Below are 26,923 nucleotides of genomic sequence, written 5' to 3' on the forward strand. Positions count from 1 at the left end.
AAACAGAAGAACTAGACAATGAGATGTTTCTAGTATGGTTTAGGGCAGGAATCTTGAGAACTTAGAAATCCAATAAGTTGCCCTTGACTATTACTTAATAGCCAGAGCAATCTAATTCATTGATTTAATGTTTAAGTAGGAAAGAAAATGCTAATGTTTTGAAACAGGGACCATTACTGAGTGGGGATAAGAGGATAAAAACCTCCTGCATTGCTGTATACTGTAAACTTCAAAGAATAAAAAGCCAGATGGAAAGGAAAACAAGTGATGCAAAGAAAGTTTGAGAATTAAAAAGAGATGGAAATTGGCTGGCAGAAGAGGAAGCTTAAATTCTGCACTTAGTATACCGAGGTATGGTTAAATGACAGTCTGTCTATTAGGTATGAAGTGAGGATCTAGTTTGAACATCACTCCTACTCTTTGTGCCTGGAGTTTTTTCTTTTGCAAGATACCAATTAGCTATTGTCTTTTCTAGGATTCTTTGGAAAATAGTAATATGCACATAAAGGATTATTTTATTTTAGTTCTAAAATAATATAAAGATCCTGCCTCCAATATAGTTCTATGGTTTGTCCTGTCTGTCCTGCCCGGAGTTTAGTTTTGGCCATCATCGTATCATAGAATTGTTAAAACAGCCTCCTAACCAGGTTCCCTCCTTCAGTTTCACATCTTTTTTTTTCTTTTTTAATGTTTGTTTATTTTGCGAGAGCACATATGTGTCAAGCGAGAGTGGGTTAGAGAGAGAGAGAGAGATAGAAAGAGAGAGAGAATCCCAAGCAGTCTCCACACTGTCAGCGTGGAGCCTGACACAGGGCTTGATCATGCAGAGCTTGGTCTCACAAACCATGATGTCGTGACCTGAACCAAAATCAAGAGTGGGACGCTTAACCTACTGAGCCACCCAGGTGGCTCAAAGTTTTCTTAAAAGTACATGTAATACTGTCACTCCTATTTAGAAATCTTCTCTGATTACTCATTGCTTTTAGGAAAATATGACATACATATAAAGACAAGGTGATGATTATGTCCCACTTTTGCTTGTCTAGTTCAGTTATTAATTGAATGTCTCTTCACTCTCAAAAGTGTCCCATTTTGGATAATAGATTATACAGTCATTCTGTTCCTTATTGTTTCTTTTTTTCCCCAGAAAAGCAAGAAGTTTATTCTTGTTCTGTTCCTGACCTTTCTAACCTCTAATTTTCCCCCAGAGAAGCGATTTATATTTCTCTGTTATTAGCGTCTTTTCACACTTGGAAGGATCTTCTTGCCTGCTTACCACATCTTAATCTTTTGTCAAGACTCAAATCTTAACTTCTCCCATGAAATATTTTCTAATTTTCTGAGCTCTCCATGATTAATTCCCACCATATAACTCTTATAGTACCTTTCAAGTTATACCATATGTATTGTAGCAGTTCCTAATTTCTTTTTCATAATGGTAATAATAAGATGGATATCAGTTACTTTAAAATGTTTGTTGCTAAGTCTTTGGAACATGTAGTAAGTTTAATAGTTAAGTGTCTGTGTATATGGGGCCGTAGATTATTGGTTAAGTATCACAGAAAACAGTATCCACAAGTCAGTCCTTACATACTCAATTTCTTAGAACACTGTCCACATACTTGAAAATGAATAAATGTAGTACTATTTACAACTAGCTATGAGTAAGCAGAAAATTGGGTTCGAGGTCGTTTCAGCTGTTAAAGGTACCAGACTAGATAGGACATGGTACATTTTTTATTCTCTATGTTTAAAACTAAACACAAAACCTTACTGTACTTTTTTTTTTCCTACCGTACTTATTTTTTGAAGACTTTATAATTTTACCTTTTTTTTCTGAGCTTTTCAGTACAATATTTTTCACTTGGTAAACTTAGCTGTTTCAACTATAGTTTAACACATTTACAGTTTTTAAAAATGCCTTCAGAGGGGTTGAGAGAGCACAAAACAAAATTTGTTGTCAGACTTCTTTTTTTGCAGGCAAGCTTATCAACCTTTTCTGGTTTTGCTCACATGTATTCCAGAAAGCCTAAAACAATGGTGGGATTTCCACTAGTTCCTAAGATTGCACCTGTCTGTTTTGTTCTGTTGCTTAGGTAAATTAGTTTTATATTATTACTTAACATCTGCCCTGAACATTCTACTAATCCATTATCACTTGTGTCAAAAATACACTGTTTTCTACTGAATTTTCTACCTACATCTTCATTAGTGCTAGAATAATCACTTCTTCTCTAACATTTATTTTCCTATGTGCGTAGACTTCCTCATTTTTCTAGTTATACTGGCTATGCTCCCATTTCTTTGCTGAAAACTATGCACTTTAAAATCTAGCCCCTAGGGTAGCTAATCCCTATGAAAGATGGATAAAATAAACAAGAAAGAATACTAAGGCATAAGTTTTGAGATCGCTTGTGGGGAGCAGAGGGATAGGGTTGGAGGTAAATTAAAAAAGAAAGCAAAAATCTACTTTTAATATATCATTTTTTCCTTAAAACACCTATCTCCTATGTACCCAGCACTGTGCCGGATACCATAAAGTATGAAAAAGAAGTAAAATATATAGCCCTTGTTTTTGAAAAGCTTACAGGTGATATAAATGACTCAGTTGAAGCAAATATTGAATAATATATAACCAGATACTTGATTGTGTGCTGTAGGTGTTCAGAGGTGTTTCACATGCTGTATAGGTATAAGGCAGATCTCCAGTGAGGGAGGTAGAGGAAAAAAGGAAGCCTTCTTAAAGGTGATAGAAGAAAAAGGTGGGGTGGGCTGTTGAAGGAGGATTTTGATTTGATTAGATGTTGGTAAGGTCAGGAATTGTTGTAGCCTAGGGGACTGTCCCTTAAGATGAGGAGGTATGGATAAAAAGAAAATATTCCTATATTCCTAGGAAGGTCAGTCTAACTACAGTAACTATTTTGTGAACAATGAGAGATTAAATTGAGTAAGTGGACATTTGGTAAATCATACTTCTGGGTAAGCCTGCAGTACTATTTTATCAGTGAGTGATGTTAGAGGGAGAAATTAACTAAATGCTGATGTCAACACATATAATAATTTCTTACTGTAGTAGAGCTCAGGAAAACTCAATAAGCCTTTTAATTAGTACAGATGAAATTTGTTGAATGCTGTCTCTGTTTTGGCTAAGGAAAGGATGTTTGTGCTTCTTATGAATGATGTACCACATGTGAACTCTTTAGTAGACTTAAGTTTTTTTCGTAGCTACTTAACCTGGTTAATTAACATAACTCTTCAACAAATCTATGGCATCGTCTCACTTTTAATCCTACATTTAGGTTTACAAATTGCAAATAAGTTTAGATGATAAATAGACTGCTTGAGAGGCAGTATTGGGGTTGCTCTTTAGGAGTGTTCATGGTTTATCAGTCTTCAACATTGGGTGCTTGTGTATTTTGTGTATAACCAGAGAACAGCGTCTATGTTGTACATTTATTTATCACAATGAAATCTAGGAAAGAATAGCTGTTCGGAACAGGCACAGCACTTGTTCTGTGTTCTACTTAGATTAATTATCTTTGCCATAGGCATTTTTACATTGCTCTGGTTGGCTGTTTAATATAGTAGAATTGCTGAGAGCTGATGCTATGAGAATCAATCATAGGCCTTGATATTTGTTTATAAATGGTAATTTTAAAAGGCTTAAGATTCAGTTACAACAGTTAGCTCCAGCTTGAAATTTGGTATTTGATGGCAAAAGTTTCTGTCTAGGACATGTAAGGAGAAAATTGCCTCTGTCATTTTTGAGTTACCCAAATGCAAATTTATTTTGAATAATTCTTCATTTAAGGACTCATTTGCATTTGTTCAATACCATAGAGACTTTCTTTTTGAAAAAATGAATTTTTTCTGTTAGTTTCTTCTATGGACTAGTATTTGTGGTGAGAGTTTGCTTCAATTTAAGAAAATGAGTTGCTGCACAGGTGAGGTAGTATTTGAATCACTTAAAAGTTCATGTCAGTGTTTTAGTTCTTTTCAATTTTTCCTTTCTGTTTTCTTTCTTTTGTTTATTTATTTATTTTTTTGCTTTGTTCTGTTTTATTTTATTTATTTACTTTTGTTTTTAGTTTTTACAGGGGGTGTTTTGGGCTCTTCATGGCCTTGCTAACATACTTGGCTGGCCATATTTAGTCTGCGCACTAATCGTTAGTTGGCCCAATTGAGTCTTACTTTGTGCTCTCATTTTTTTTAGTCTTGCTTTCTATCTTTGTCCAGCTGATTGTGTTTTAGTTCATGAGAGATTTTTATTCTGATGGGCCGGATTTTAATCCGTGTACTAAATTTTAGTCTGCAGACTAAAAGTAATCCGCGGATTATTTATTTTTGCAAAATATTAATTCCCCCACTGGAAACTATCCTAAAAGAATGTTAAATTCTCTTAGAATAGCCAAGGGAATTCACAGCTACTGGTGAGTTCTGCCATTTTTTATTCTCAATACCTAGACATAATAGATCCTACTAGCTCCCTTGCGTATTTGGCTCCGTTGTGCCTAGGTGTTGGTGTACATTACTATGCATGTCACCTATAACTGTGACTGTCCCTTAGTTGTATTGTTTATTGTATATATTTTTTGTTTAGCTTTTGGTGGGTGAATTGGGCATATTTGCACATGGAACTGTGTTGAATTTGTAGTGCTCAAAGATGTAGCATTTTTTTTTCAGTGAGTTTTTCCAAAAAGGAAAGAATGTTCTATATTTATTTTTACTAAGTAATGGGTGCAAGGGTATGAGGGGGCAAAGCCCACAATAGAGAAAGTAAGTTTATACCCGCACTCCTGAGGTGATATGTCAATTTCCTGAAGAATCCTAAAATAATGAGAATGTCAGCAAATATCTTTTAGCAGGGAAGTCAATCCAAAATGGAGAATAATCCGCGGTGGCCTGATCCTTCTTAGCTCACACAAATTGAAAATATCTGGCTTGAAATCTATAGTAATATAAATTAAATATATTTATTACTTTCTTCCATCACTAATAATTAAGCAAAAAAATGTTTATACTGTCTAACTGGAATAAATTAGTAGATAAAAATTAGCATATTGGGAACTGATATCTTTAAAAGCAGGCTAATATGCCCCATCCCAGTCATGTCAATGGATGATGAATCCAGGTCGTAGAAGACCAAACACTTTACTTTGGGAAGTTTACTTCTAGATTTCATTTTGATTTTAACTTTTTTTGGTTTTGTATTTTTTTAATAAACGCACTGGCATTGGAACATAATAAATTAAAATTAAAATGTTTCTTTATTGTGCCTCACCATTGCGCAATCAAAAATTTTTTTGCATACACTGTGGTGAAATAATTTTTAAAACTTGGACTTGCTACTGTGGAGACTGATGTTTAAAGTTTATAACTGTATAAACATTTTCTATGTCCCCCCCCCCAACACCATGGATTTCTTATAACACTGGATATATTTTTCCTTGCTGGACTATTCTCTTTTGGATTGACTTCCCCTGTTTGGATTATTTCACTGCATTATCATCTTTAGGATTCGTCAGGAACAGGACATTTCACCTCAGGAGTGCGGGTATGTACTTAATTTTTTTTTCCCAAAATTTCAGGGCAGGTCTATAAAACTAGGGGGAAAACTTTTTTTAGAAAGGCAAAACCGTTATTCATTCTGGAAATGTAAAAGTAAAAACAGCATAGGTAGCTAGCTGTGATTTCTTCTTCATTCACTATGTGGCGATACAGGTTTTACTTATCATATATTTAGGTTGTCAGTCTCCTGAGTGATTTATTGACATCTAGTCTAAAGTTTAGGAATTGTGGGGTTTAAAAATTACTTTTACAAGAATAAATATGAACAACGATACGCAGCAATAAAGGTTATGAATCTTAAACAATTTAAATGAGTACAGCAGCAGAAGCTTTGTTTTTAGCCAGATTTCAGTAGTTACTGGCTTCCTTTTCTTTAGACACAAAGATAATTCAGAAGAGCTGTTTTCTAGTTTGGCCTCTAATTTTTTGAAGTTGTATGCTACCACACCCTATATTATGGTCACAAATCTGAACTTTGGGAGACACTGGTTTTGACTCCACATAATTTCCCACTTAACCTTTATCCATAGAGTACTGGTCTTATCAGGAATCTCTCAAAGGGTATAAAAAAAATAACGGATACTTTTTTAAAGGCAGCTTAAGTCTTGATTTTAATGTAGGCTCTTAGAATGAATTCTTCTTTATTGTTTTTAACTCTGTTTTTCCATGAGTTAGGATTCCCTGGCAAAATAAGCTAATACCTATCTTAGTACCAACCTGGATGGTCATTTGTAGCCAGTAAGATACTAAAAGGATGTGGGTGACTTTTTTTTTTTTTTTTTTTAATAATCAGAGATAAGGTTACAGTACTGGTTTATTAGTACCTTTAACACAAAATCTTCATTAATATAACATGAAATTTTTCATTAAAGTACACTCACTGTCCAGCTACCCTACATTTGAATGTTAGCAGGAGACACTTATTTCTACTTTTAGTGGTACTTTTAATTCTACTTATGTGCTCCCATATTGGTGCAAAAGCATTTTTCCTTAGACTAGCTAGCAAAATAAATCCATGTGCTGTGAAATAAATGCAGACAGCCCTCAGGGATAAAACTTCTCAGTAATACTTGATATTTTTATGAAAGGTTTTCTGAGTTTTCCCACTGATTATTTTCTTTTACATTCTGAGTTTGAAAATGAACCTGGCTAGAAAGCAAGAGAGGGAAAAATTTCTTAGAATAGTGGAAGATCTGAACGTTTCAAATAATATAATACTTCGAAGATTTCCTTGACTGAGGCAACTCAGATCACTCAAAAGAATAAAGATAAAGCAGTTTTTGACTGTACAGAGGGTTTTCTAATATGGTCAAATGAATAATTAAGGCCTTTAACGTCCTGAAATGAATTCCTACTCAAGCCAATTTCTCGATTTCCATGGAAAATATCTTTATTAGCAATAAACTTTGTGTAAAAACAAAAGAAAAAAAGGTTTTCACTGTAGAAAGTACTCTTACAAGTAGTCTCTTGAAAAGTAATGAGCTCTATAGTAGTAACTAGTTCTCCTACCTCCAGTCTAAGTGAACGGCCAGATGTTACATGAGCTGCTCTCATCAGGAAACCTTACTCCCAGGGTCCTCCATGCCTCATCACAATCTACATGTCCTTCCTGCACTGTTTCCTTCCATTTATACTTTTCTGCCTCTCTTTATATGTCTGTCTGCTGCCACTACCACACCCTCTGTTATCCTGTGTTCTTCCTGTCAAGGGGTATACGTTTCATTTTTCTTTTGTTTCAAAGGCTTTCTGTTCATCTGTTTATATTTATTTCTGTTTTTCTCCTTTCTGTTTTTATTCTTCAACTCTCCATAATTTAGAACAGTTATTTTCATAGTTTTATGTATTGATTAAGCATTTCAAGACATAGATGTGGAAGGCGTTCTGTTCTTTTAAGCAAACTAGTTCATATGTATTTTGCTTTAATATAGCCTTCAGTTGACTTTTTCTGTGAATTAATGGCTCTTAATGAAAAGTACATTTCTTTCTCCCTAATTAAAACCCTAGAATATTCATTCAAATGAGGGTAATCTGGCCATGTTTGTGATAACAGCTACTCCTTGAGAAAAGCCTTGGACATTTTGTCAAATTCTGGGTACTCAAGAATTTTTTTCAAATAAGGTAGACTCTTATATTAAAGAGTTAATACCAAGTCACTGGCATTTGTAGATCTAAAGTAAATAGCTTTTCTCTTTTAAAAGATCTTGATTACCAAATTTGAGTAGGTCTGTCAATTATTCTGATAATTATTCTGCTAAAAATCACACAAAAGAGGCAGCTTTTTATTTTACTGCCACAGTAGTCAAATCTTTTTTAAAAATTTTATATTTTTCTAGGTGTGCTTACCTCCAGAATCCAGTCTTTCTCTTGTGCCTGTATTTTGTGTGCATATTTAATTGTGCTGTAGATTTTTTTTCCTATTTCCCCTAGTTTTTTCTCTGAGCTTTTCTCATATAGTTTTTAATTAGCAGTTCACCCCATTGTGGTGAAGCATATGCAGTTAACTCTTTTCATTCTAGATGCTTCCTTTCACAAATGCAACCATGTTGTTGTACGTGGTGGGAATTAACTCAGTACTCAAAGGATAATTTGCTAAGATTCTTACACTGAAGCATTAATTGTTCTTTCCCTTTTTTTTGTGCTGTAGGTCTTCCGACCCCGGACTCCACCGGAGGCAATTGCACTGTGTAGCCGTCTGCTGGAGTATACACCAACTGCCCGATTGACACCACTGGAAGCTTGTGCACATTCATTTTTTGATGAACTAAGGGACCCAAATGTCAAACTACCAAATGGGCGAGACACACCTGCACTCTTCAACTTCACCACTCAAGGTAATTCCAAACACTTAGCTCTTTTTACCATTTCTGAGAAAACTACGTATGTGTGTGAAGTGACATTCTGTTAATTAAAATCTGTGTAGGACAAAAGTGGGGACATTAAGTGCTTATGCAAGTAGGGAGCATTTTTTCTAACCACTTACTAGGCCACTAGGCCACTACTTGTATGGTTTGGACAAAATAGTGGCAGATAAGATTTTTCCAGTAGACATAGCTGCTCTCATTTTTGGCAGATTATAATAAATCTTGGCACATGAGAAGTTATAGAGATTTCGCTAATAAGACTAATGTACAATTTAACTTTCAGGTTTGTATTTGAAACTTAGAATGTTAGTATTTCTTGCTTCCCAAGGATTTATCAAGTTTTTTAAACCTAGAAATAAATTGGTGGCTATATTTGTATAAAGTCAGATATAAACAGGGAAAACTGGAATTCTGTAACTCTTTCTTAGAACTTGTATAAGGGATGTAGGTAGAGAGATTCTTATCCCTGCTGGGGCTTGGCATTATTGCTGCTGCTGCTGCTGAGAGAACATTGAGAGGAAAACAGAGTTTGTGAATCGGTGGTTTCTAAAAGACCCAGGGAAAGTCATTATTTCTTAACCACTTCTGTGTTCACTTTTCTCTCTGATTAAGACCTTAAGTGATTCATTTAATCAGCTATACTGCCTTTGATGCTGTGATTTTCTTCATAAACTGAACATTAAAAGTGTACAATTTCCTGTAGATAAAACACGCAATAAATATTCGATTGATTATTAGTTTAGTCAAGCTAAAAATATACAAGGGAAATGGAGAGCTTTGTGTGACCAAGAAATATATATTTCCTTTATTCTAAGATGAATTCCCCTCCCACTCATATTTAAACTTGGAAGTGGAAAAATGCATTTTGCTTAAGCAGTAGATTTGGAAGACCTGAGTTGTTAGTGAAATGGACTTGGGTGATTCCATTGATTATAATCTTAAGTGGTCAATAACATGTAACTATTAGCAGTGCTGATACAGTCTTAAACTGCATTCATAAAGGTAAAAGAAAAATATTCAGATATCCTGGGATTAATTCTGACTCTTTAGGGCTGATCAGAAATCATTTGGAATGTTGTTTTAGGTCCTGGCTACGCCATTTTAAGATGTTAATGAAAGACGGGTAGGGTATACAAAGGAACAGAACCGACAGTAGATCCTGGAAAAGTGAAAACTTAAAGAATACCTCATAGATTATCTTCTAAAGAAAGGTGTTAGCCTATATTCTTTCTCCATATTATAAAATTGGAAATAGTAGGTAGCAGAAAATTAGAGAATACTACATATTTGAGTTTATCATGCAGACCTCAGCCCCTGGCATAGATAGAGATTAATAAATAAAATTACTGATGAATCAGGGAATTTTTCAATTGTTTAACAGTGGAACAAGTGTTTTTCAAAATACTGATCTCAGTATGAGGAAGAATCTGGATGATGTCCAATGTTCTCCAATTTGGCAGTAGGTTAGACTGGGAGACTCTTGGCCTCTTCTGGAGCAAAGGTTCTATATAATTCCATGTCACTAAGAAAATAAACTTTATTTTCAGTTCTTACTGTTCTGTTTTAATCAAGAGTAGTACATGTAGATTGAGGAAAATGTTGAAAATGCAAAAGAAGTATAGAGAAAATTAAAATCACAATCCTGAAGTAATCACTTTTACCTTTCAAATTAATCACTGTAACATTTTCATAGTGTAGCTCTTTTCAGTCTTTTCTCTGATGCAACATATACTGATAATCTTTGAATATAAAGTGATACTCTATTTTCCCATTAAGATCACAAAAGGGTTTCTTTTGATTAACTCAAAAATATTTAAAATTATACATTATACAAGATTAATATTTATTCAGGCATTTCACTTTTTTACCTCTCATTTCATGAAACAATTTTATTAATACTTCTTATAAATGCATCTTTTACATCTGTGTCTTTGTCATCAGTAGAGCTACTTTTTGAACTATCATAGATTTTTAGGTTATATCACCTAAATTTTTTGATATGAAGCACTTTTTGAATCTGTATGAGGCCACCACTGGAAATTCTACAGGTATCAAATTTCATAAGTTTTTTTTTGTTGTTGTTGTTTTGTTTTGTTTGTTTTGTTTTGTACTGTAGGTGTCTGTTAATTAGCTACACATATAACTATCTGCTGGGTTGCTTTTTAAAGTGGTCTCTAAAAGGCTCTGTATACAGTGACATCCAGCATTTGTTACTGTGGAATCTTGACATCAGAAACTATTATGTTAATGTTAACTTTATTTGTTTCTCTCTCTCTCTCTCTCTCTCTCTCTTTTTTTTAACCACTTTTGTCAGGTGAACTTAGTTTCCCAAACAAGCATTGATTGTGGTTTTATTCACACGAAGTATCTTCTCCAATGAGTACTTTGTTTCTCAAATACATGAATTAAGGAAGCCTTTTGTCAAGTAAGCAATTCAGTAGAACCCCAAACACACATGATATTTATAATGGACACATTTTGGAGAATGATTCTCCCTATATTCAGACAAATTTCGTATAAACTCTTTAATACACCTGTATGTGTTGATCAAAACTGAGATACTTAAACATTTTATTTAATCAGATTTAAAAATCCAGGATTTGGTTTCATTGTTCATATATACGATTCTTTACTCACTAATAATTATTCATTGTTACTAAAGAAAGTAAAATTTTAAAACAACTAAATTTATTATTCTATGGAATCCTAAGTTTTTTGAAAACTGAGGAAACATTTGTATAACATGAGCCATTTTAAAGTAAACAGTTCAGTGGCATTTAGTATATTCACAATGTTGTGCAACTACCACCTTGATCAAGTTCTAAAACATTTTCATTGCTCCTAAAGAAAACATACCCATTAAGTGGTCAGTCCCCATTAACTCCTCCTCCAACTCCTGGCAACCACCAATGTGCTTCCTGCTTCTGGACTTCACTATTTGGGATATTTTATATAAATGGAGTAATACATTATGTGACCTTTTTATATGGCTTCTTTCACCTAGCATAATGTTTTCAAAGTTCATCCATGTTGTAGCATGTGTCGGTATTTTATTCCTTTTTATGGCTGAATAATATTCCACTGTAGTATGTCTTAATCAGTGTAGGCTGCTATAACAAAACACCAGAGACTGTGTGGTTTAAACAGCAAACATTTATTTCTCAGAGTTCTGGAGGCTGGGAAATTCAAGATCAAGGTGCTAGTAGATTTGGTGTCTGATGAAGACATAGTTTGTGATTTGCAGATGGCTACCTTCTTACTGTATCCTCGTATGGTAGAAAGAGATTACGTCTCTTGTGTCTCTTCTTATAAGGCCACTAATCCCATTCATGGGGGTTCTACCCTCATGACCTAATTACCTCTCAAAGGCTCCATTTCCAAACACTATTACGTTGGGGAGTAGGGCTTCAGCATATGACTTTTAGGGACACAAACAATCAGTACACAGTGTATGGATACACCACATTTTGTTTATCCATCATCTGTTGGTGGATATTTGGCTTGTTTCTACCTTCTGGCTATTATGAATAGTGCTGCTATGACCATTTGTTTACAGATATTTATTTGAATACTGTTTTTAATTCTTTTGGGTATTGCTGAGTCATGTGATAATTCTATGTTTAACTTTTTGAGGAACTGCCAAACTATTTTCCATGGTGGTTTGCACGTTTTATATTCCCACCAGCAGTTTACAACAGTTCCAGTTTCTCTACATCCTCCCCAATACTTATGTTCCTTTTTTTTTTTTTTTTAATAGCCATCCTAGTGGATGTGAAGTGGTGTTTCATTGTGCATTGTGGTCCTAAATAAGTTTATTGCAATAATGAATCACAGCCTGGTAAATGCTATTTACCTATTCTCTAGTAAATTACATTCATAAGACAAACTGACATGAAAATAAATTGACTTAGATTTTAGAATATGGTTTTGAAAATATTGGACTTTTGTGAATGGACAGTTTTTCATATTATTTAATCAGATTTACTTAATTATTTGTTTAATAATTAAATATTTAATTAATTGTTAATTAAAGAGTTATTTAATTATTTAATAGAGTCAGCTAACTTTAATGTCCTTAGAAGCCTCCAAAGTTTTTATTAACTTCAGCTTTGACATATGCATTTTAAAGTAAAGAAAAGGCTCAACTTGAAGAAGAATAAATAATTTAGCTCAAACTTTATTTATACATATCTGTTATTTACAAGCTTTTTAAAAGGAGTGACGATTGTTTTATTTTGGTATTTCAAATTGTTATATTTGCCCAGAATATCAGATATAATTATGGCTCTATGTATGTCTGAATATACATTAATATGTCTTTGGGGATTTAAAGAGTGTGTGTGTATTTGGTGTGTATAGAGTATATGCAATCTCTACGGCGCTGTGACTCTGTGATTCTGTGCATATTAGTGAAAAGGATATGCAGGAGTCTTTGTATCTGTTCACATGAAATGTGTAGATATGTTCTTGAAATCCTTTTCCATAAAACTAAATGTGTTAAATTGAGAGTGCCATCATTTTGAGAGATGGTCCTTCCTTTTTAAGCATTAAAATGCCCTATCTTAACAACCATTCTGAAACTGGGCTGTCATCACTGGTAGTACTTTCTCCTTTTCCTTCTAGATCACTGTTACACTCGAAGAGTGTTTCTGCCCAGGGAAGAAGTGTTGTTTGATGTTGTTCTATTTGACCTTCTGTATTCTGATTTTGGATCAGTGTTTCCAAATGATGATCTTGTTTACCAAGGCAAAGATGTAACTGTTGTGCAGATGCAACTCTAAAGCACATATTAATAGCAATAAATGAACAACCAGAATAAAGCCGGGTAATACAAGAACTTGGAAAAGGAGAATCAATCCCCCAATTGGTTGTATAGCTAGAGAGGGTTCAGAGATAGGAAACACTGGGGTGGGAGGGTGTTAGTGAGGTTCTGCTATAGGCAGAATAAAACCCTCCTCCAGCCTCATACATTTTCAGTGAAGTCTGTACTAATTCCCCCAAGTGAAATAAAGATAACTCCTGATCTGCATGTAGTAGGTGCTTAATGAATGTTTGAGTCACACATGCCACTTTAAGTAAACACAATATTCATGTAACCAATATTTATTGGACATTTCTAATGTGCCTTCTAGTTGCTGTTAGTGTTGTTTTAACTAGTAAACCTGCCATATGAATAGAACTATGAAGATTAAACACTTGAGTAAAATACAGGGCTGTATTAAAGTAAAGCTTAACAATAAAGCTAACTGCAGTTTGATATTTGTTACTGTGCCACAAGTAACTAGCAATAAATGGTCACTAGTATTACTCATAATTAAAACAAGCATTTCTGTGATCAGCTAGAGGAGGAAGAAGAGGAATGAACAAGGGACAGAAAACTTGGAGATCCTTTTGACCTTCTGGATTCACAAAACAGATTATCAGACATCTCATTTTTCTGGCACTGGGGCTTCAGTGCTCTGGGACCCCCTGAATGATACTATCTTCATCTAGATGTTGGAAACCTGAAGAGACCTTTGGCACACCCTCTTTCCTTCAGTCATTGGATCTCAAAGGTTGGACATAACTGAATCAGACCTCACGAATTGGAATCAGGAAATTCCAACGGGGATCAGTATTTTCTTTATTCACCAATTCCTTTCCTATTCCATGGCTAGAATATATTGGGAAATTGGTTGCTTTGTATGTTTAAGTGAGTCTACAGTTAATCCCACCACACCTCCCCAATACCAAATTTTCTACCTAATTTGTATGAACTTTTACAAGGAAAGTTATTTTAGCAAGCATTGTCCTGGTTGGGGATTTCATCACCAGATCTTTTAAAATACTAACATTTTGCTGGGTAACTTCTAAAATATGTCACTGCTATAAATGTAGTATACTAAACACATTCAGACATTTTTTGGTGACTGGTACAAATTGTGATGCTTCCTCTTAGGCAGTTCCAAGGCAAAGTAGTCATGGATTTGTGTAGATATTATGTAGTCCTCACATTAAACATCATTAATATCACTAAAAAGCAGTAGTGAGCCTTCTAATTATTTTACTATTTGTCTGACCTTCTAATAAGCTTAATTATTTGTTTAATTTTAAGATTTTGTTAGAAACTTGGTCAGGGATTTTCTGGACACTTTGAAATTGTTAGGAGAAGAAAGCAGTTATAATAGGGTTATTTGTTTATTAAAAAAAAATCCATAGAAGCAGCATTAGGATTCAGTAATGTGTGTGATCAAGGTGTACATCCTAGCATTTGAATTCTTGCTCATGAAAAGTACACAGATGAAATGGGCATGCCATTGTGAAATTGTCTAAACCTTTTTGTGAGAGAAATACCACTTTACCTATAATAGACAACCACTGGCAATTTTCATATGTATATAGGAGGCCTGATATACACATGAAGACCTCGACCTAATTGCAGAAGAAAAAGCATGTCTGCCTCTTGCAGTGACTCCTTTCGGCAGGTCTGCAGGTTGAGCTTCAGAACTAATGAAGATTCCTCTCTACCTGATGAGTGGTATTTTATTACATCACTGTTAGAGAAGGTCTGGTGAACAAAAGGATTGATTGCTTCCCTCTGGTTAGCACATTGATTGCTTCTCTCCAACTTATCCTCAGCTTTCACACTATACACAATTTGAACAAACATATACACCCTACCCACCCACTGAGCCACTGTCCCCCCTACCCCCCCAAAAAACCTAGGAAAGTTTCTTATCTACTTGTCATTGAATTTGGGATTCATATTTGGAAGAATAGAAACTTTAAGTTAAGGAATACTTAAGGTTTCGTCAACTAGATTTATGTTTTGTTTTAATATTTTAAAAGATTGCTTTATCAAGTAGTCAGGTATGTTTGAGTTTATTCAGTTTGCCCTTTCATGGGAATGTTTCTTCTTTCATTTGCATTATAAACAACAGTGCAGCAAAATTTAGTTAAATGAATTCAGTCAGCTTTTTAGTTGATGAATATCTATCTTGGCTTTATTAATTTTTTATTTTATTTTTATTTTTTAAAATTTACAACCAAATTAGCATATAGTGAAACAATGATTTCAGGAGTAGATTCCTTAATGCCCCTTACCCATTTAGCCCATCCCCCTCCCTCACAACCCCTCCAGCAACCCTGTTTGTTCTCCATATTTATGAGTCTCTTCTGTTTTGTCCCCCTTGCTGTTTTTATATTATTTTTTTTTCCTTCCCTTATGTTCATCTGTTTCATCTCTTAAAGTCCTCATATGAGTGAAGTCGTATGATTTTTGTCTTTCTCTGACTAATTTCACTTAGCATGACACCCTCCAGTTCCATCCACGTCGTTGCAAATGGCAAGATTTCATTCTTTCTGATTGCCAAGTAATACTCTATTGTGTATATATATATACCACATCTTCTTTATCCATTCATCCATCGATGGACATTTGGGCTCTTTCCATGCTATTGTTGATAGTGCTGCTATAAACATGGGGGTGCATGTGTCCCTTGGTAATATAGCACACCTGTATCTTGGATAATTGGATAAATGTATCTTGCCTTTATCGATACCTATTTTAAAATTCATTTTGCGGGGCGCCTGGGTGGCGCAGTCAGTTAAGCGTCCGACTTCAGCCAGGTCACGATCTCACGGTCCGTGAGTTCGAGCCCCACGTCAGGCTCTGGGCTGATGGCTCAGAGCCTGGAGCCTGTTTCCGACTCTGTGTCTCCCTCTCTCTCTGCCCCTCCCCCGTTCATGCTCTGTCTCTCTCTGTCCCAAAAATAAATAAACATTGAAAAAAAAATAAAATAAAATAAAATTCATTTTGCTTTTATTTAAATTGTCCATTAAAGTGTTTGGTTATGGAGCACATAATGATTGATACACCATCAAAAGATTCTTAATATTCCCTGATAAACTACTATATGGTTTTTTTGATGGATAGTTTCATGGTATCTGCAGTTGGTTAAAGAAACCTTTATCATCATTAACGTTTCCAAAGCCTTCTGAGCCTGTTGCTATGTTGTTTTCAACCATGTCTCTGAGATAACATGGTCTATCTTATTCCTACCTTTTCTCCGAACTAGCACCAATTCAGTATCATGGACCTCCTTGTTTCCTTAATTATCTCCGTACTCTCAAGCCTAGGACAAATATTTATTAAATAATACTATTTACTTTTTTTTTCAGCTTTTTATTTTCAGTCTTTTCTGTACTTCTTATTCTCTGTCTTCAAGAATACATGCACTCTCCCTGATCCTGAAAAGTTCTGTTGCTTTGCTGTACCTGTCCTTTAAAATGTCATCTTATTTTGCTTTGTGGTGCCCACACTGCAGTTTGGATCTGCACTCATTGCCTCAATTCCCTTATTTTTCATTGTCATGGATAGGCAGGGAGACCAGGAGTGGGTGTAATTCTTGCAAGCAAAAAATCATTACAGCCATTTTGTACCAGCCCCATAGAAGTGCCCATAATCTGTCCCCACAAAAGGAATACACTTTAGTGTAGAGAACAGGACTATAGCAAGAATATAAGGAGGCTTCCTTTTTCACATAGGCAGAAGTTACAACAATTAACAATCTCTCTGAAGTAGAGAAAAGCTAACAGATGGAAAGCAGTGGACTTCAAGGAATCCTTATAAGGAAAAGAAGAAGGATAGTGAGTTATAGATAATGGGAAGGGTTTAGGATTCCTTAATTTTTAGTATGTCAAAGTCAAAAAAACTTGCAAAAGCCCCCTGCCTCCACCCAAAGGCCACTCATTGACTCTAGGTTAAGAATCTAGTCTTTGTAGTTGTTTTGTGGAATTTACTTACTCTCCCCTCTGTCTTTGGATATGGCAAAACCTCCAGGATCCCACAGCTTCTCTTTTTCTTGTTTCCTTATTTTCTTCACTTTTCTCCTTTCTTTTCATTAGTTACCCCTCTCTCCCTACCCTAGACCCAAATGGCTGTCTACTACCTAAGGAAAAAGAGGTTGCTTTTTTCAAGCCCTGTGTGTGTGTGTGTGTGACCTAAAACCACCATGACCCTTCAACTGGATATACAGATACATAGAAAGGTGGTCTGATAAGAGAGTAAATGAATGGGAGAAAGTGGGCAGCATGGACAGTAAGTACAGTGACCACAGACTGCTGATATTCAGTTCATTTAAAAATTTTTTTTTTAACGTTTTTTTTTTATTTATTTTTAAGACAGAGAGAGACAGAGCATGAACGGGGGAGGGTCAGAGAGAGGGAGACACAGAATCTGAAACAGGCTCCCGGCTCTGAGCTGTCAGCACAGAGCCCGACGCGGGGCTTGAACTCACGGACCGTGAGATCATTACCTGAGCCGAAGTCGGCGGCTTAACCGACTGAGCCACCCAGGCGCCCCTACATTTTAAAGATAATATTAAAAGTGGCTTTGTCAAAATGCCTTAAAATCTCTGGTCATCTTTTCCATTTTTAGATTTTCTTTTAGATGTTGGGCACTTAGTCATAGAGATCATTTTTTTTTTGTTTTTAATTTTTATTTATTTCTGAGAGACAGAGCATGAGCAGGGGAGGGGGAGAGAGAGAGAGAGAGAGAGAGAGGGAGACACAGAATCTGAAGCAGGCTCCAGCTCTGAGCCGTCAGCACAGAGCCCAATGCAGGGCTCGAACTCCCAAACCGTGACGTGAGATCGTGACCTGAGCCGGAGTTGGACGTTTAACCGACTGAGCCACCCAGGTGTCCCTCATAGAGATCTTTTTAATTTAAAAGTGCCCCTATCCTGAATAGGTTGAATGCCTTTCTTGCCGGCTTATTTGTGCAGTTGACCTTCCATTTTCAATTTCTTTTAATCAAAGATGGTTATCTTTTTCTCTGACTTAACACAGTTTTATGCTCAGTATTGATAGACACATGGGAGGATAGATGGATGAATTTTAAGAAGCCTTTCTATTTTAGCAGATTTTAATTGTAATTGAGATGGTAAATCTTTTAGGTTAATCAAAAGTAGTTACCACACCCTGCATTAATTTTTATTACTAGAACCATAGAGTCATCAGCTATGGTAATTAGGATTCTCTTGCTTTCATAGATACAAGATTGTGGGTTAAAATTGGATTAACTAGAAATAAAACAACTTAGGATCTTCCTTTTCCTCTGTGAGAACCAAAACAGCTAAAAGCTGATTATGAGAAAACAGCATCTCTTCAAACTTGATCATTAAGGCAATGGTTTTCTAACTGGCTTCCAGGGAAGACATGAGAAATACTTCTATCCAGGGAAGCTGCCTTACCTCTTCTCATTTAAGGGGAAGAATTAATAAATAGTCTTCACTCAGTTTTAGGCTTTTGTTCCCATTCATTTTTCATAAATCTTGGGATAGGTTTGTTGAGGGTTTTTTGTTTGTTTATTTTTACCAGAATCTGGTATCGTTTAGTATAAAATTTAGATATTTAGGTACCAATTTGAGTAAGTCCATATTAACAGGGGCTTTGCAACAGAAAATGTTTTTAAGCTACTATATTAAAACACTATTTCCCTTGCTAGGCGCTGGGGGGAGGGACGAATGGGGAGTGAGTGCTAAAGGTTTCCCTTTGAGTGATGACAGTGTTTTGAAACTAGATAGAGATGATGGTTGTACAACATTGTGAATGTACTAGATGCCGCTAAACCGTACACTTTAAAATGGTTAATTTTGTTATGTGAATTTACTTTAAGATTATACTGGTTAACTTTTTTTTATTCCATGCCATATCTGTAAATTGTCAAAGTGTATGCAGTAGCTCAAAGAATGTCTTCCTGTAACTAGTATGGTTGTGTAATTATCCCTTCAAATTGCAACACTTATGAGCATGAAAATCAACAGTCACTAGATAAATGCTGGGATAACAAAAATAAACCAGAGTTATCCTGAGCAGACCAGGAAAACAGTCACGTTACCAAAGCTAATACCAGATACTTACATGTAAGAGCTCACTACCACTTCTTGCTATATGTGTGCATCATTAGATCCAGTGTCATCTTAAATTGCTTCTTAAGGCTTATATATAGAACTTGATTCTTTAAAGAAAGCCACTCTGTTTACAGTCGACAAAAACTTCTACATGAAGGTAAAAAGCCTATTTCAAACTTAGAATCAAAGTAATGATCTTACTGAGTTAAAAAGGAAAATAGAGTGGAATAAAACCATTCTGATTTTTGGGGTAACTGGGTGACTCAGTCGGTTAAGCGTCTGACTCTTGGTTTCGGCTCAGGGCATGATTTCATGGTTTCATGAGTTTGAGCCCCAGGTCAGGCTCTGCGCTGGCAGCATGGAGCCTGTTTGGGATTCTCTCTCTCTCTCCATCTCTCTCTCTGCCCCTCCCCTGCTTGCACTATTTCTGTCTCTCTCAAAATAAATAAACTTAAAAAAATTATTTTTAATAAAAGCAATGAAACTTTTAACAGTCGGGTAGTTTGGTCCATGCATGCATACGCAAACAATAGTCCTAGTCTCTTTTCTATGACATCATCACTCTCAATTCCTGTAGTCAAATACTGTCAGAGCCGTATGGGAAAACCTAGTATATTTAAGTTAATGAAAGATGGAAATATATCTTAGTGATATGCTTATTCTCAAACCATCAGCCAGTACAGTTCCCTAAGCTATCTTTACTTCTCAGACATATATTAATTTTAGCAGATAGTGCCTTAGTTATGTGTACAACATTTCTGTGGACTTTGTCTATAAATTGATTTCTAGCTCATTGATTTAGTTTTAGATGTAGGTTTATCATGTCTTTTTTTCTCTTAAGCCAGTGTTTTAATGCAGTATTTTATGCTTATTGTTAACAATAAAAGTAGTTTCACATACAGAGTTCAGAATGGGTTCTAACATGTATCTTACTTCTCTTTAGAACTGTCAAGTAATCCACCTCTAGCTACCATTCTTATTCCTCCTCATGCTCGGATTCAAGCAGCTGCTTCAACCCCTACAAATGCCACAGCAGCCTCAGGTGAGAACATAAGTCTCTTCCATAAAAACATACTCTGTTTTGATGAACATAAGGGAAGGGAAACAAAAATAATATAAAAACAGGGAAGGGGACAAAACAGAAGAGACTCATAAATATGGAAAACAGAGTGTTACTGGAGGGGTTGTTGGAGGAGGGATGGGCTAAATGGGTAGTGGGCATTAAGGAATCTACTCCTGAAGTCATTGTTGCACTATATGCTAACTAATTTGGATGTAAATTTAAAAAAATAAAAAATAAAACAAGTTATTAAATGCAAAAAAAAATACTCTGTTTTTTTTAAAGACATGATTACTTCCATTTTATTTCATTTGATACATGTGAACATTTAATACCATCCAGGTATTAAAAACATAGCACAGCCAAATGAATAAATGTGAATAAAATGTTGCTTTATTTCCAAAAAGCATGAAAGGACCCCATAAATACTTTAGATATAAATTGTAAATATCTTAATGTTAAATTCTGTCATCTTAGTTGTTATATTAAAAATCATTCTTTTCAAATAATTTCTTGATTAATATAGGTCAGATGAGATACCTGTATCAGGAAACAATCTGTACAAATGTAATAATATTGAAGGTAATTTACTTTAGTTCCATCACTCTGAATGTAAACTATATATACTAGAGAGGCAAATTTTCAAGAAGTATAAATATAGATTGGTATAATTTAATATTTTGAAAGGGCTAAAACTGTAGTGTAAATACACTTAACTAAGATTTAGATCAAAAGTGACTAGATCTCATCAGTGAAAAAAAAAAATGCCCTCATGGTCTCCTAGGTTAGAGCTCGGGTATACTGCTAGTCTCCTTAGCCAGCTAATGGGGCCTGATTTTGTGAGAACTGCAGATATTCTGAAAATCTCCCAATTCTCTAATGAATTTAAAGGTTCTCCGAAGAATGGCTAGATGCTGTTTAAAATGAAGTTTAAATCATCTGTTACATTGAATTGAGTTTGATCAGACCCATTTTTGCCTAAGGGCATTGATGCTGCAAGAGATAAAATATTTCATTGTTAGTTCTTAGCATTCAGCAGAAAGGTCATAATTCATCTCTTGTTTTCTGACACACAGTTGTTTGTTCCTCTGCAAAGTTTTTTTAGAACATTGCTAATAAAGATGAGAAACATTTCACTTTAGTCCATGTCCTACCTTCATTCCAGAAAAAGTCTAGAAAGGTTTCTTTTCTAGTTCTAGTTCCATCAGCACATGCTACTTTGAGAAAGTCATATGAACTTCATTAGTTTTAGTAATGTCTTATTAGTTTTCTCAACCTGTAAAATGAGTGGCAGTACTCTCCTAGAGTAATATTGTAAAAATCAAATATATGCTGAATTGTGCTTTAAATTTTTTAAATATAAATGTTTTTAAACTATGACCAATTTATTTAAAAGCAAGATAGAATTGCTTAAATGAGCTATTAATAAACTTAATAAATCCCTGGCCTGAGTAGAGTAGGTTGATTGTTCAAAACATGAACAGCCCCTAACCCTGAATTAATGCAGTTACTTGTTGAGCTAGTTTCCAGGAGTTTTGTTAGAATTGCTTTGGATTATGAATACAAATGAGAATTATGATTGGTAAGTTTTGGGTAATTTTAAATGACTTCCTTAGTATGAGATACTAAACAAATTAAAGTAAGGTTTGGGGCATATTATCTGCCTGGTCGAAGCATAGTGTAACCTGATCTTTATGTTGCATTGATACAAGTTACAGCAGATTCCCCCCCACACACACCCGCTGCCAAAAAAATACAGTAAAACCTTGGTTTGCGATAATTTGTTTTGAAAACATGTTTCTAATCCAAAGCACTTGTGTATCAAATTGGATTTCAAGAACCATTGGCTGAGTTGTGGTCATATGACATTCTCCATCAGGTACTACACTTATTACAAGACATCACTCGTTTATTAGGTTAAAATATATTAGAAATGTTTGCCCATCTTGCAGAACACTTGAAGAACTCGCAATCCAAGGTTTTAACTGTGTGTGTGTGTGTGTGTGTGTGTGTGTGTGTGTGTGTGTATTCTTAAAGCAGTTGAAATCAGCTTTCGGTATAAATATGGAAATGACATTGGACTCTTGTCCTAAGAGTTTACTTCAAAGTTGAAGTAAAATAGAGTATGAGGAATTTAATACAGGGAGAAGATACTTGAGTATCTTAATATTTACCAAAGAGGATTTCAGATACTGCCTTGAGCTTCCTCCTAGTGGCTAAAGTAAATAAAGAAATGCTACCTGTTAAAATTTCCCATTTTTCATTAAATAAGCACACTGATGGCTTAGGAGAAGCAAAATGTTTCTGGCCCTGCTGTTTGAATATTTCTCCCTTGGGGCCTCAGATTTGGTACTATAAGAGATACATTAAATGAAGTTCCCTTCAGCATTCCAATAATAAATGCAATAATGAGTTTTCATAAGGATACCTTTTTAAGCGCCCCATGGTGTAAGCTAACAGCATAACCCCACAGTATAGTCAGGGGGAAACCATTTTCTTTTGGGGTAGTAGTGAGAACTAAAGTATGTTACCAAACGTGTCTCAGGAAATGCTGATCTAGATGAAGGAATTGACTATGCAACATTAACAGCTGTCTATATTTAAATAAATGTGTATGTATGATTATTTATATTTTAAATAAGAATTTGGCAATGTGGGTTATATTCTTTAATAAGACCTTAAAATATACATGCTCTTATTGTCTCTCTTGGCTTCAGTTTCCTTATCCATAAAAAACAGGAATAGTAAATACTCATTACATAGACTTGTGAGAAGATGTAAAGTATAAAAGTGCTTAAACTAGTGTTGTATTCAGAGTTCAGGGGATGACTGCAGGTAAATTGATTTAAGACCTGTTGGAAGGCATTACTGTATATAACAAGAACCACCAGAGTTCATACTTTTTAGTTCACTAACCCCACTTTGGAGATCTTAACTTCAGGATACTTTTAATAGAAGACAAAAAGCTACCGTGTACAGAGATACAAATAGGAATAATTATATAATAATAACAAGGAGAGCCAGTCTGATCTGAATGGTCAACAGGAGGAAATTGTTTTGATATATTATGGAATCTCCATCTTTATGTAATTATAAATAATTATGAGCTTACATAGACATTTGTAGAAATATTCATCAAATCTTATGTACCATGTTGGCAAGTGCCAAAATTAATGTTTGTCTATGGATAGAAACACGTTAAATATATACAAAAATTAAAACAGTTGTGTTAAATTAGTGGGTATGGATGTTGATTTTTTTTTTTTTCTTAAAAACTTTCTTTCTAAATTGTTTTTAAAATACCTCAGTTTCTGGGGACATTATAGTTGATCATGGCTCTGATAAGAAACTCTTGAAAATTATATATACTATTCTGTCAATAAAATATGATTTTGCATATATGTGATATATAATTTTATTATACATATTAATATATAACAATTTTATATGTGTGTGTATGTATGTGTGTGTGTGTGTATATATATATATATATATATATATATATATATATATATTCTGATTTGCTCCACTCTCCCACCTCTCATTCACTCCATTTGGAAGACCATTCATCTAAACTATTTAGAGTAATAAATCTTGAGAAATTGTAGTTTTACTGATCAAACATGAATCACTTTAAAGATTATCTGGTCCAAAGCCAGATGAGTTAAGTGTGAGATGTGGTAGGGAATTTTAGCTAGAGCAGTTTTCTCTCTTTATCTGTTTTGTATATCAGTCTTCTGAGTAAGGTTTCTTTCAGTGCAGTGGTTCTGCTATTAAATTTAAAAACCACTGATTTCCTGTTGGTGGGAATGCAAATTGGTGCAGCCACTCTGGAAAACAGTGTGGAGGTTCCTCAAAAAATTAAAAATAGACCTACCCTATGACCCAGCAATAGCACTGCTAGGAATTTACCCAAGGGATACAGGAGTACTGATGCATAGGGGCACTTGTACCCCAATGTTTATAGCAGCACTCTCAACAATAGCCAAATTGTGGAAAAAGCCTAAATGTCCATCAACTGATGAATGGATAAAGAAATTGTGGTTTATATACACAATGGAATACTACGTGGCAATGAGAAAAAATGAAATATGGCCTTTTGTAGCAACGTGGATGGAACTGGAGAGTGTGATGCTAAGTGAAATAAGCCATACAGGGAAAGACAGATACCATATGGTTTCACACTTAGGTGGATCCTGAGAAACTTAACAGAAACCCATGGGGGAGGGGAAGGAAAAAAAAAAGAGGTTAGAGTGGAAGAGAGCCAAAGCATAAGAGACTGTTAAAAACTGAGAACAAACTGAGGGTTGATGGGGGGTGGGAGGGAGGGGAGGGTGGGTGATGGGTATTGAGGAGGGCACCTTTTGGGATGAGCACTGGGTGTTGTATGGAAACCAATTTGACAATAAACTTCATATATTGAAAAAAAATAAAATAAAATAGTAATTGACAAAAACAAAATAAAATACTAATTGACATTCAAAAAATAAATAAATAAAAACCACTGATTTCAGTTCACCTTACTGACTGGTGAGAACTAGCCATCTATCCCATGCTTCTGTATATTCAGTAACTGGAAGCTCATTACTGCAAGAATGAGCATATTCTGTCTGTATTTCTGTTAGAAAGTTTATCCTTTTTTCAACCTGAAATTTGTCCCTAATACTTTCTTTCATTCTGTGTTCCTCCTCTGGAATTATATAGAACCAGCCCAATCCTTACACCCAAAAGTCCTTCAAATTTTATGATGACCAACTACTCTCCATATTAATGAGGATTTCAGACTCTGATCCTGAATATGTTCTGTGTCAAGGAGTTAGGTTTTCTGTACAATTATATATCATGTACACGTTTCATAAACATAACAATTTTTGGCCTCCTTTTAAGCAGCTAATAAATTATGTCCAACAGTACAAGCAAGGCAGGGCCTACTTAGAGATTTTTTTGCCTTTACCCAAGTTACTGATAAAATAAGTTAAATAGTATTAGGCAAGGCTTATTAGAAATTATTTTTCTGGTGGCCTCTTGAGTGATTGTTTACCCCTCTTGTTTGCTTAGCTATAGACCAACTTTACAATGCTTATGTGTATAATAATGTTATGAAAAATTTTATAAAATGCTTTATTGTTATCAGGAAATTTTTCAAGAAATGTTTTCCATCAAAAAGGTAACTATCAATGGAAATTAAACTTTCTTTTTAAGACTTAGGAAAATTTCTAGTGTCTACTATTTGTCCACTGTGGGTTTCTGTAATCCATTTAAGAGTTTATTTCTTGGACTTTTGATTCTGGGTTTAAAGACATTTAAAATGTATAGATTGCCCTCACCTTCCTTGGGCTGCATTTTGTTTATTAGGATTTTTGTTATATCCTTTCCAGGTTGAAAACCCTTCTAACAGAAAAGGGAATCATGATAGGAGTTGGACAAGGTCTGTCTTCTCTGTCTTTTTACCTGGTCAGAGGGTTTAACTTTTCTTGACCTTATTTTGAAAACCTTATGCTGTTACCTTATTTAAACCGAAACTGGCCTGTTCTTACAGGTTCATATTGTTATTTTCTGTTCTTCCTTGGATATGTGCCCCTCTTAAAGTTATCTATATTTAAAATTATGACTTTATCAGAGAAAACCCTTTCAGTTGGTTTCTTTGGTTCTTCTCCCTTTACTTTGCATTGAGATTATTTGCAATTGCTTGGTCAGAGTTTTGTTTTTTCTGATGTTCTATTTCTTGTCAGTTTTGAGCCCCTTTTGAAGACTATAGCCATAAAATCATACCTATTGTTTCCTGAACTTTTTGAAATCCATTGACTGAATCCATTGACTAAAGTCATGGCTCAGAGTTAGCCAGGGCCAGTGGTTCCCTTTACTTGCTACTACAGTTATTTTTACTTCAGAATTCCTGTCACCTACATCGCCAGTCAGTTCTTTCTAGCTGGGCAGAATTACACCCAGAATAATTTCTCCCATTGTCTGTTTTCACTGATTTTTGAGAGTTAAAATATTATACAAATTAAGTCCATATATCAAATACTTTCCAAAATGATGGTTACCATCCTTTCATCCCCTCCCCAGGTACTATTATCCTTTGTCTCTTTGCCACTGTACTGTGTGTTCTGGGAAAGCTGAATCCGTATCTTGTCTGATTGTAGAATCTGGAGGGTATGCCCTCAGGTGTTCCATTTCCTAACCATGTCCTTTCTGTTGTCTCTTTATCTTAACCCAAATATATATGGAATTTCTAATAGTATATAACTTTTAAAAATGGGGAATTTTCTCTATTAAAAACATAATATATAGTTATTGTAGAAAATAGAAGTCTCCCATATTCTCAATCCTAAGATTAATGAAAGGTAACATTTTACATATTAGTCTATATATGAATGGGCAGTGAGACGTGCTTTTTTTTTTTTTTTTTTTTTTAATGGGCTATGGTATTCAGGGGGTAGGGGGTTAGGACTATACATCTTAAGCCTATACCATACTTTATTTAACTTAATTACTTATTCTTGGGCATTTGTGTTACATCTCAGTCTTTAAAAGTATAA

General features: G+C 34.8%; 1 protein-coding gene across 3 annotated transcripts in view; it reads left to right on the forward strand.

Moving 5' to 3' along the window:
• The window catches only part of GSK3B (glycogen synthase kinase 3 beta), a 199,928-nt gene that overhangs the window by 159,931 nt on the left and 13,074 nt on the right, over positions 1–26,923 (forward strand). The window contains exons 9-12 of one of the 3 annotated variants that reach the window (XM_047099859.1): positions 5,516–5,554; positions 8,213–8,399; positions 20,265–20,363; positions 25,760–25,809. In XM_047099859.1, the coding sequence (XP_046955815.1) occupies positions 5,516–5,554; positions 8,213–8,399; positions 20,265–20,363; positions 25,760–25,764 (330 nt within the window). In that variant the 3' untranslated portion in view covers positions 25,765–25,809. The remainder of the gene's footprint in view (positions 1–5,515; positions 5,555–8,212; positions 8,400–20,264; positions 20,364–25,759; positions 25,810–26,923) is intronic. The other 2 variants (XM_047099857.1, XM_047099858.1) reach the window with 2 other exon arrangements.

Source organism: Lynx rufus, unplaced genomic scaffold (genome assembly GCF_022079265.1).
Source record: "Lynx rufus isolate CCGP_SWC_20201006 ecotype Redwood Valley unplaced genomic scaffold, mLynRuf1.p SCAF_5, whole genome shotgun sequence".
Taxonomy (NCBI): domain Eukaryota; kingdom Metazoa; phylum Chordata; class Mammalia; order Carnivora; family Felidae; genus Lynx; species Lynx rufus.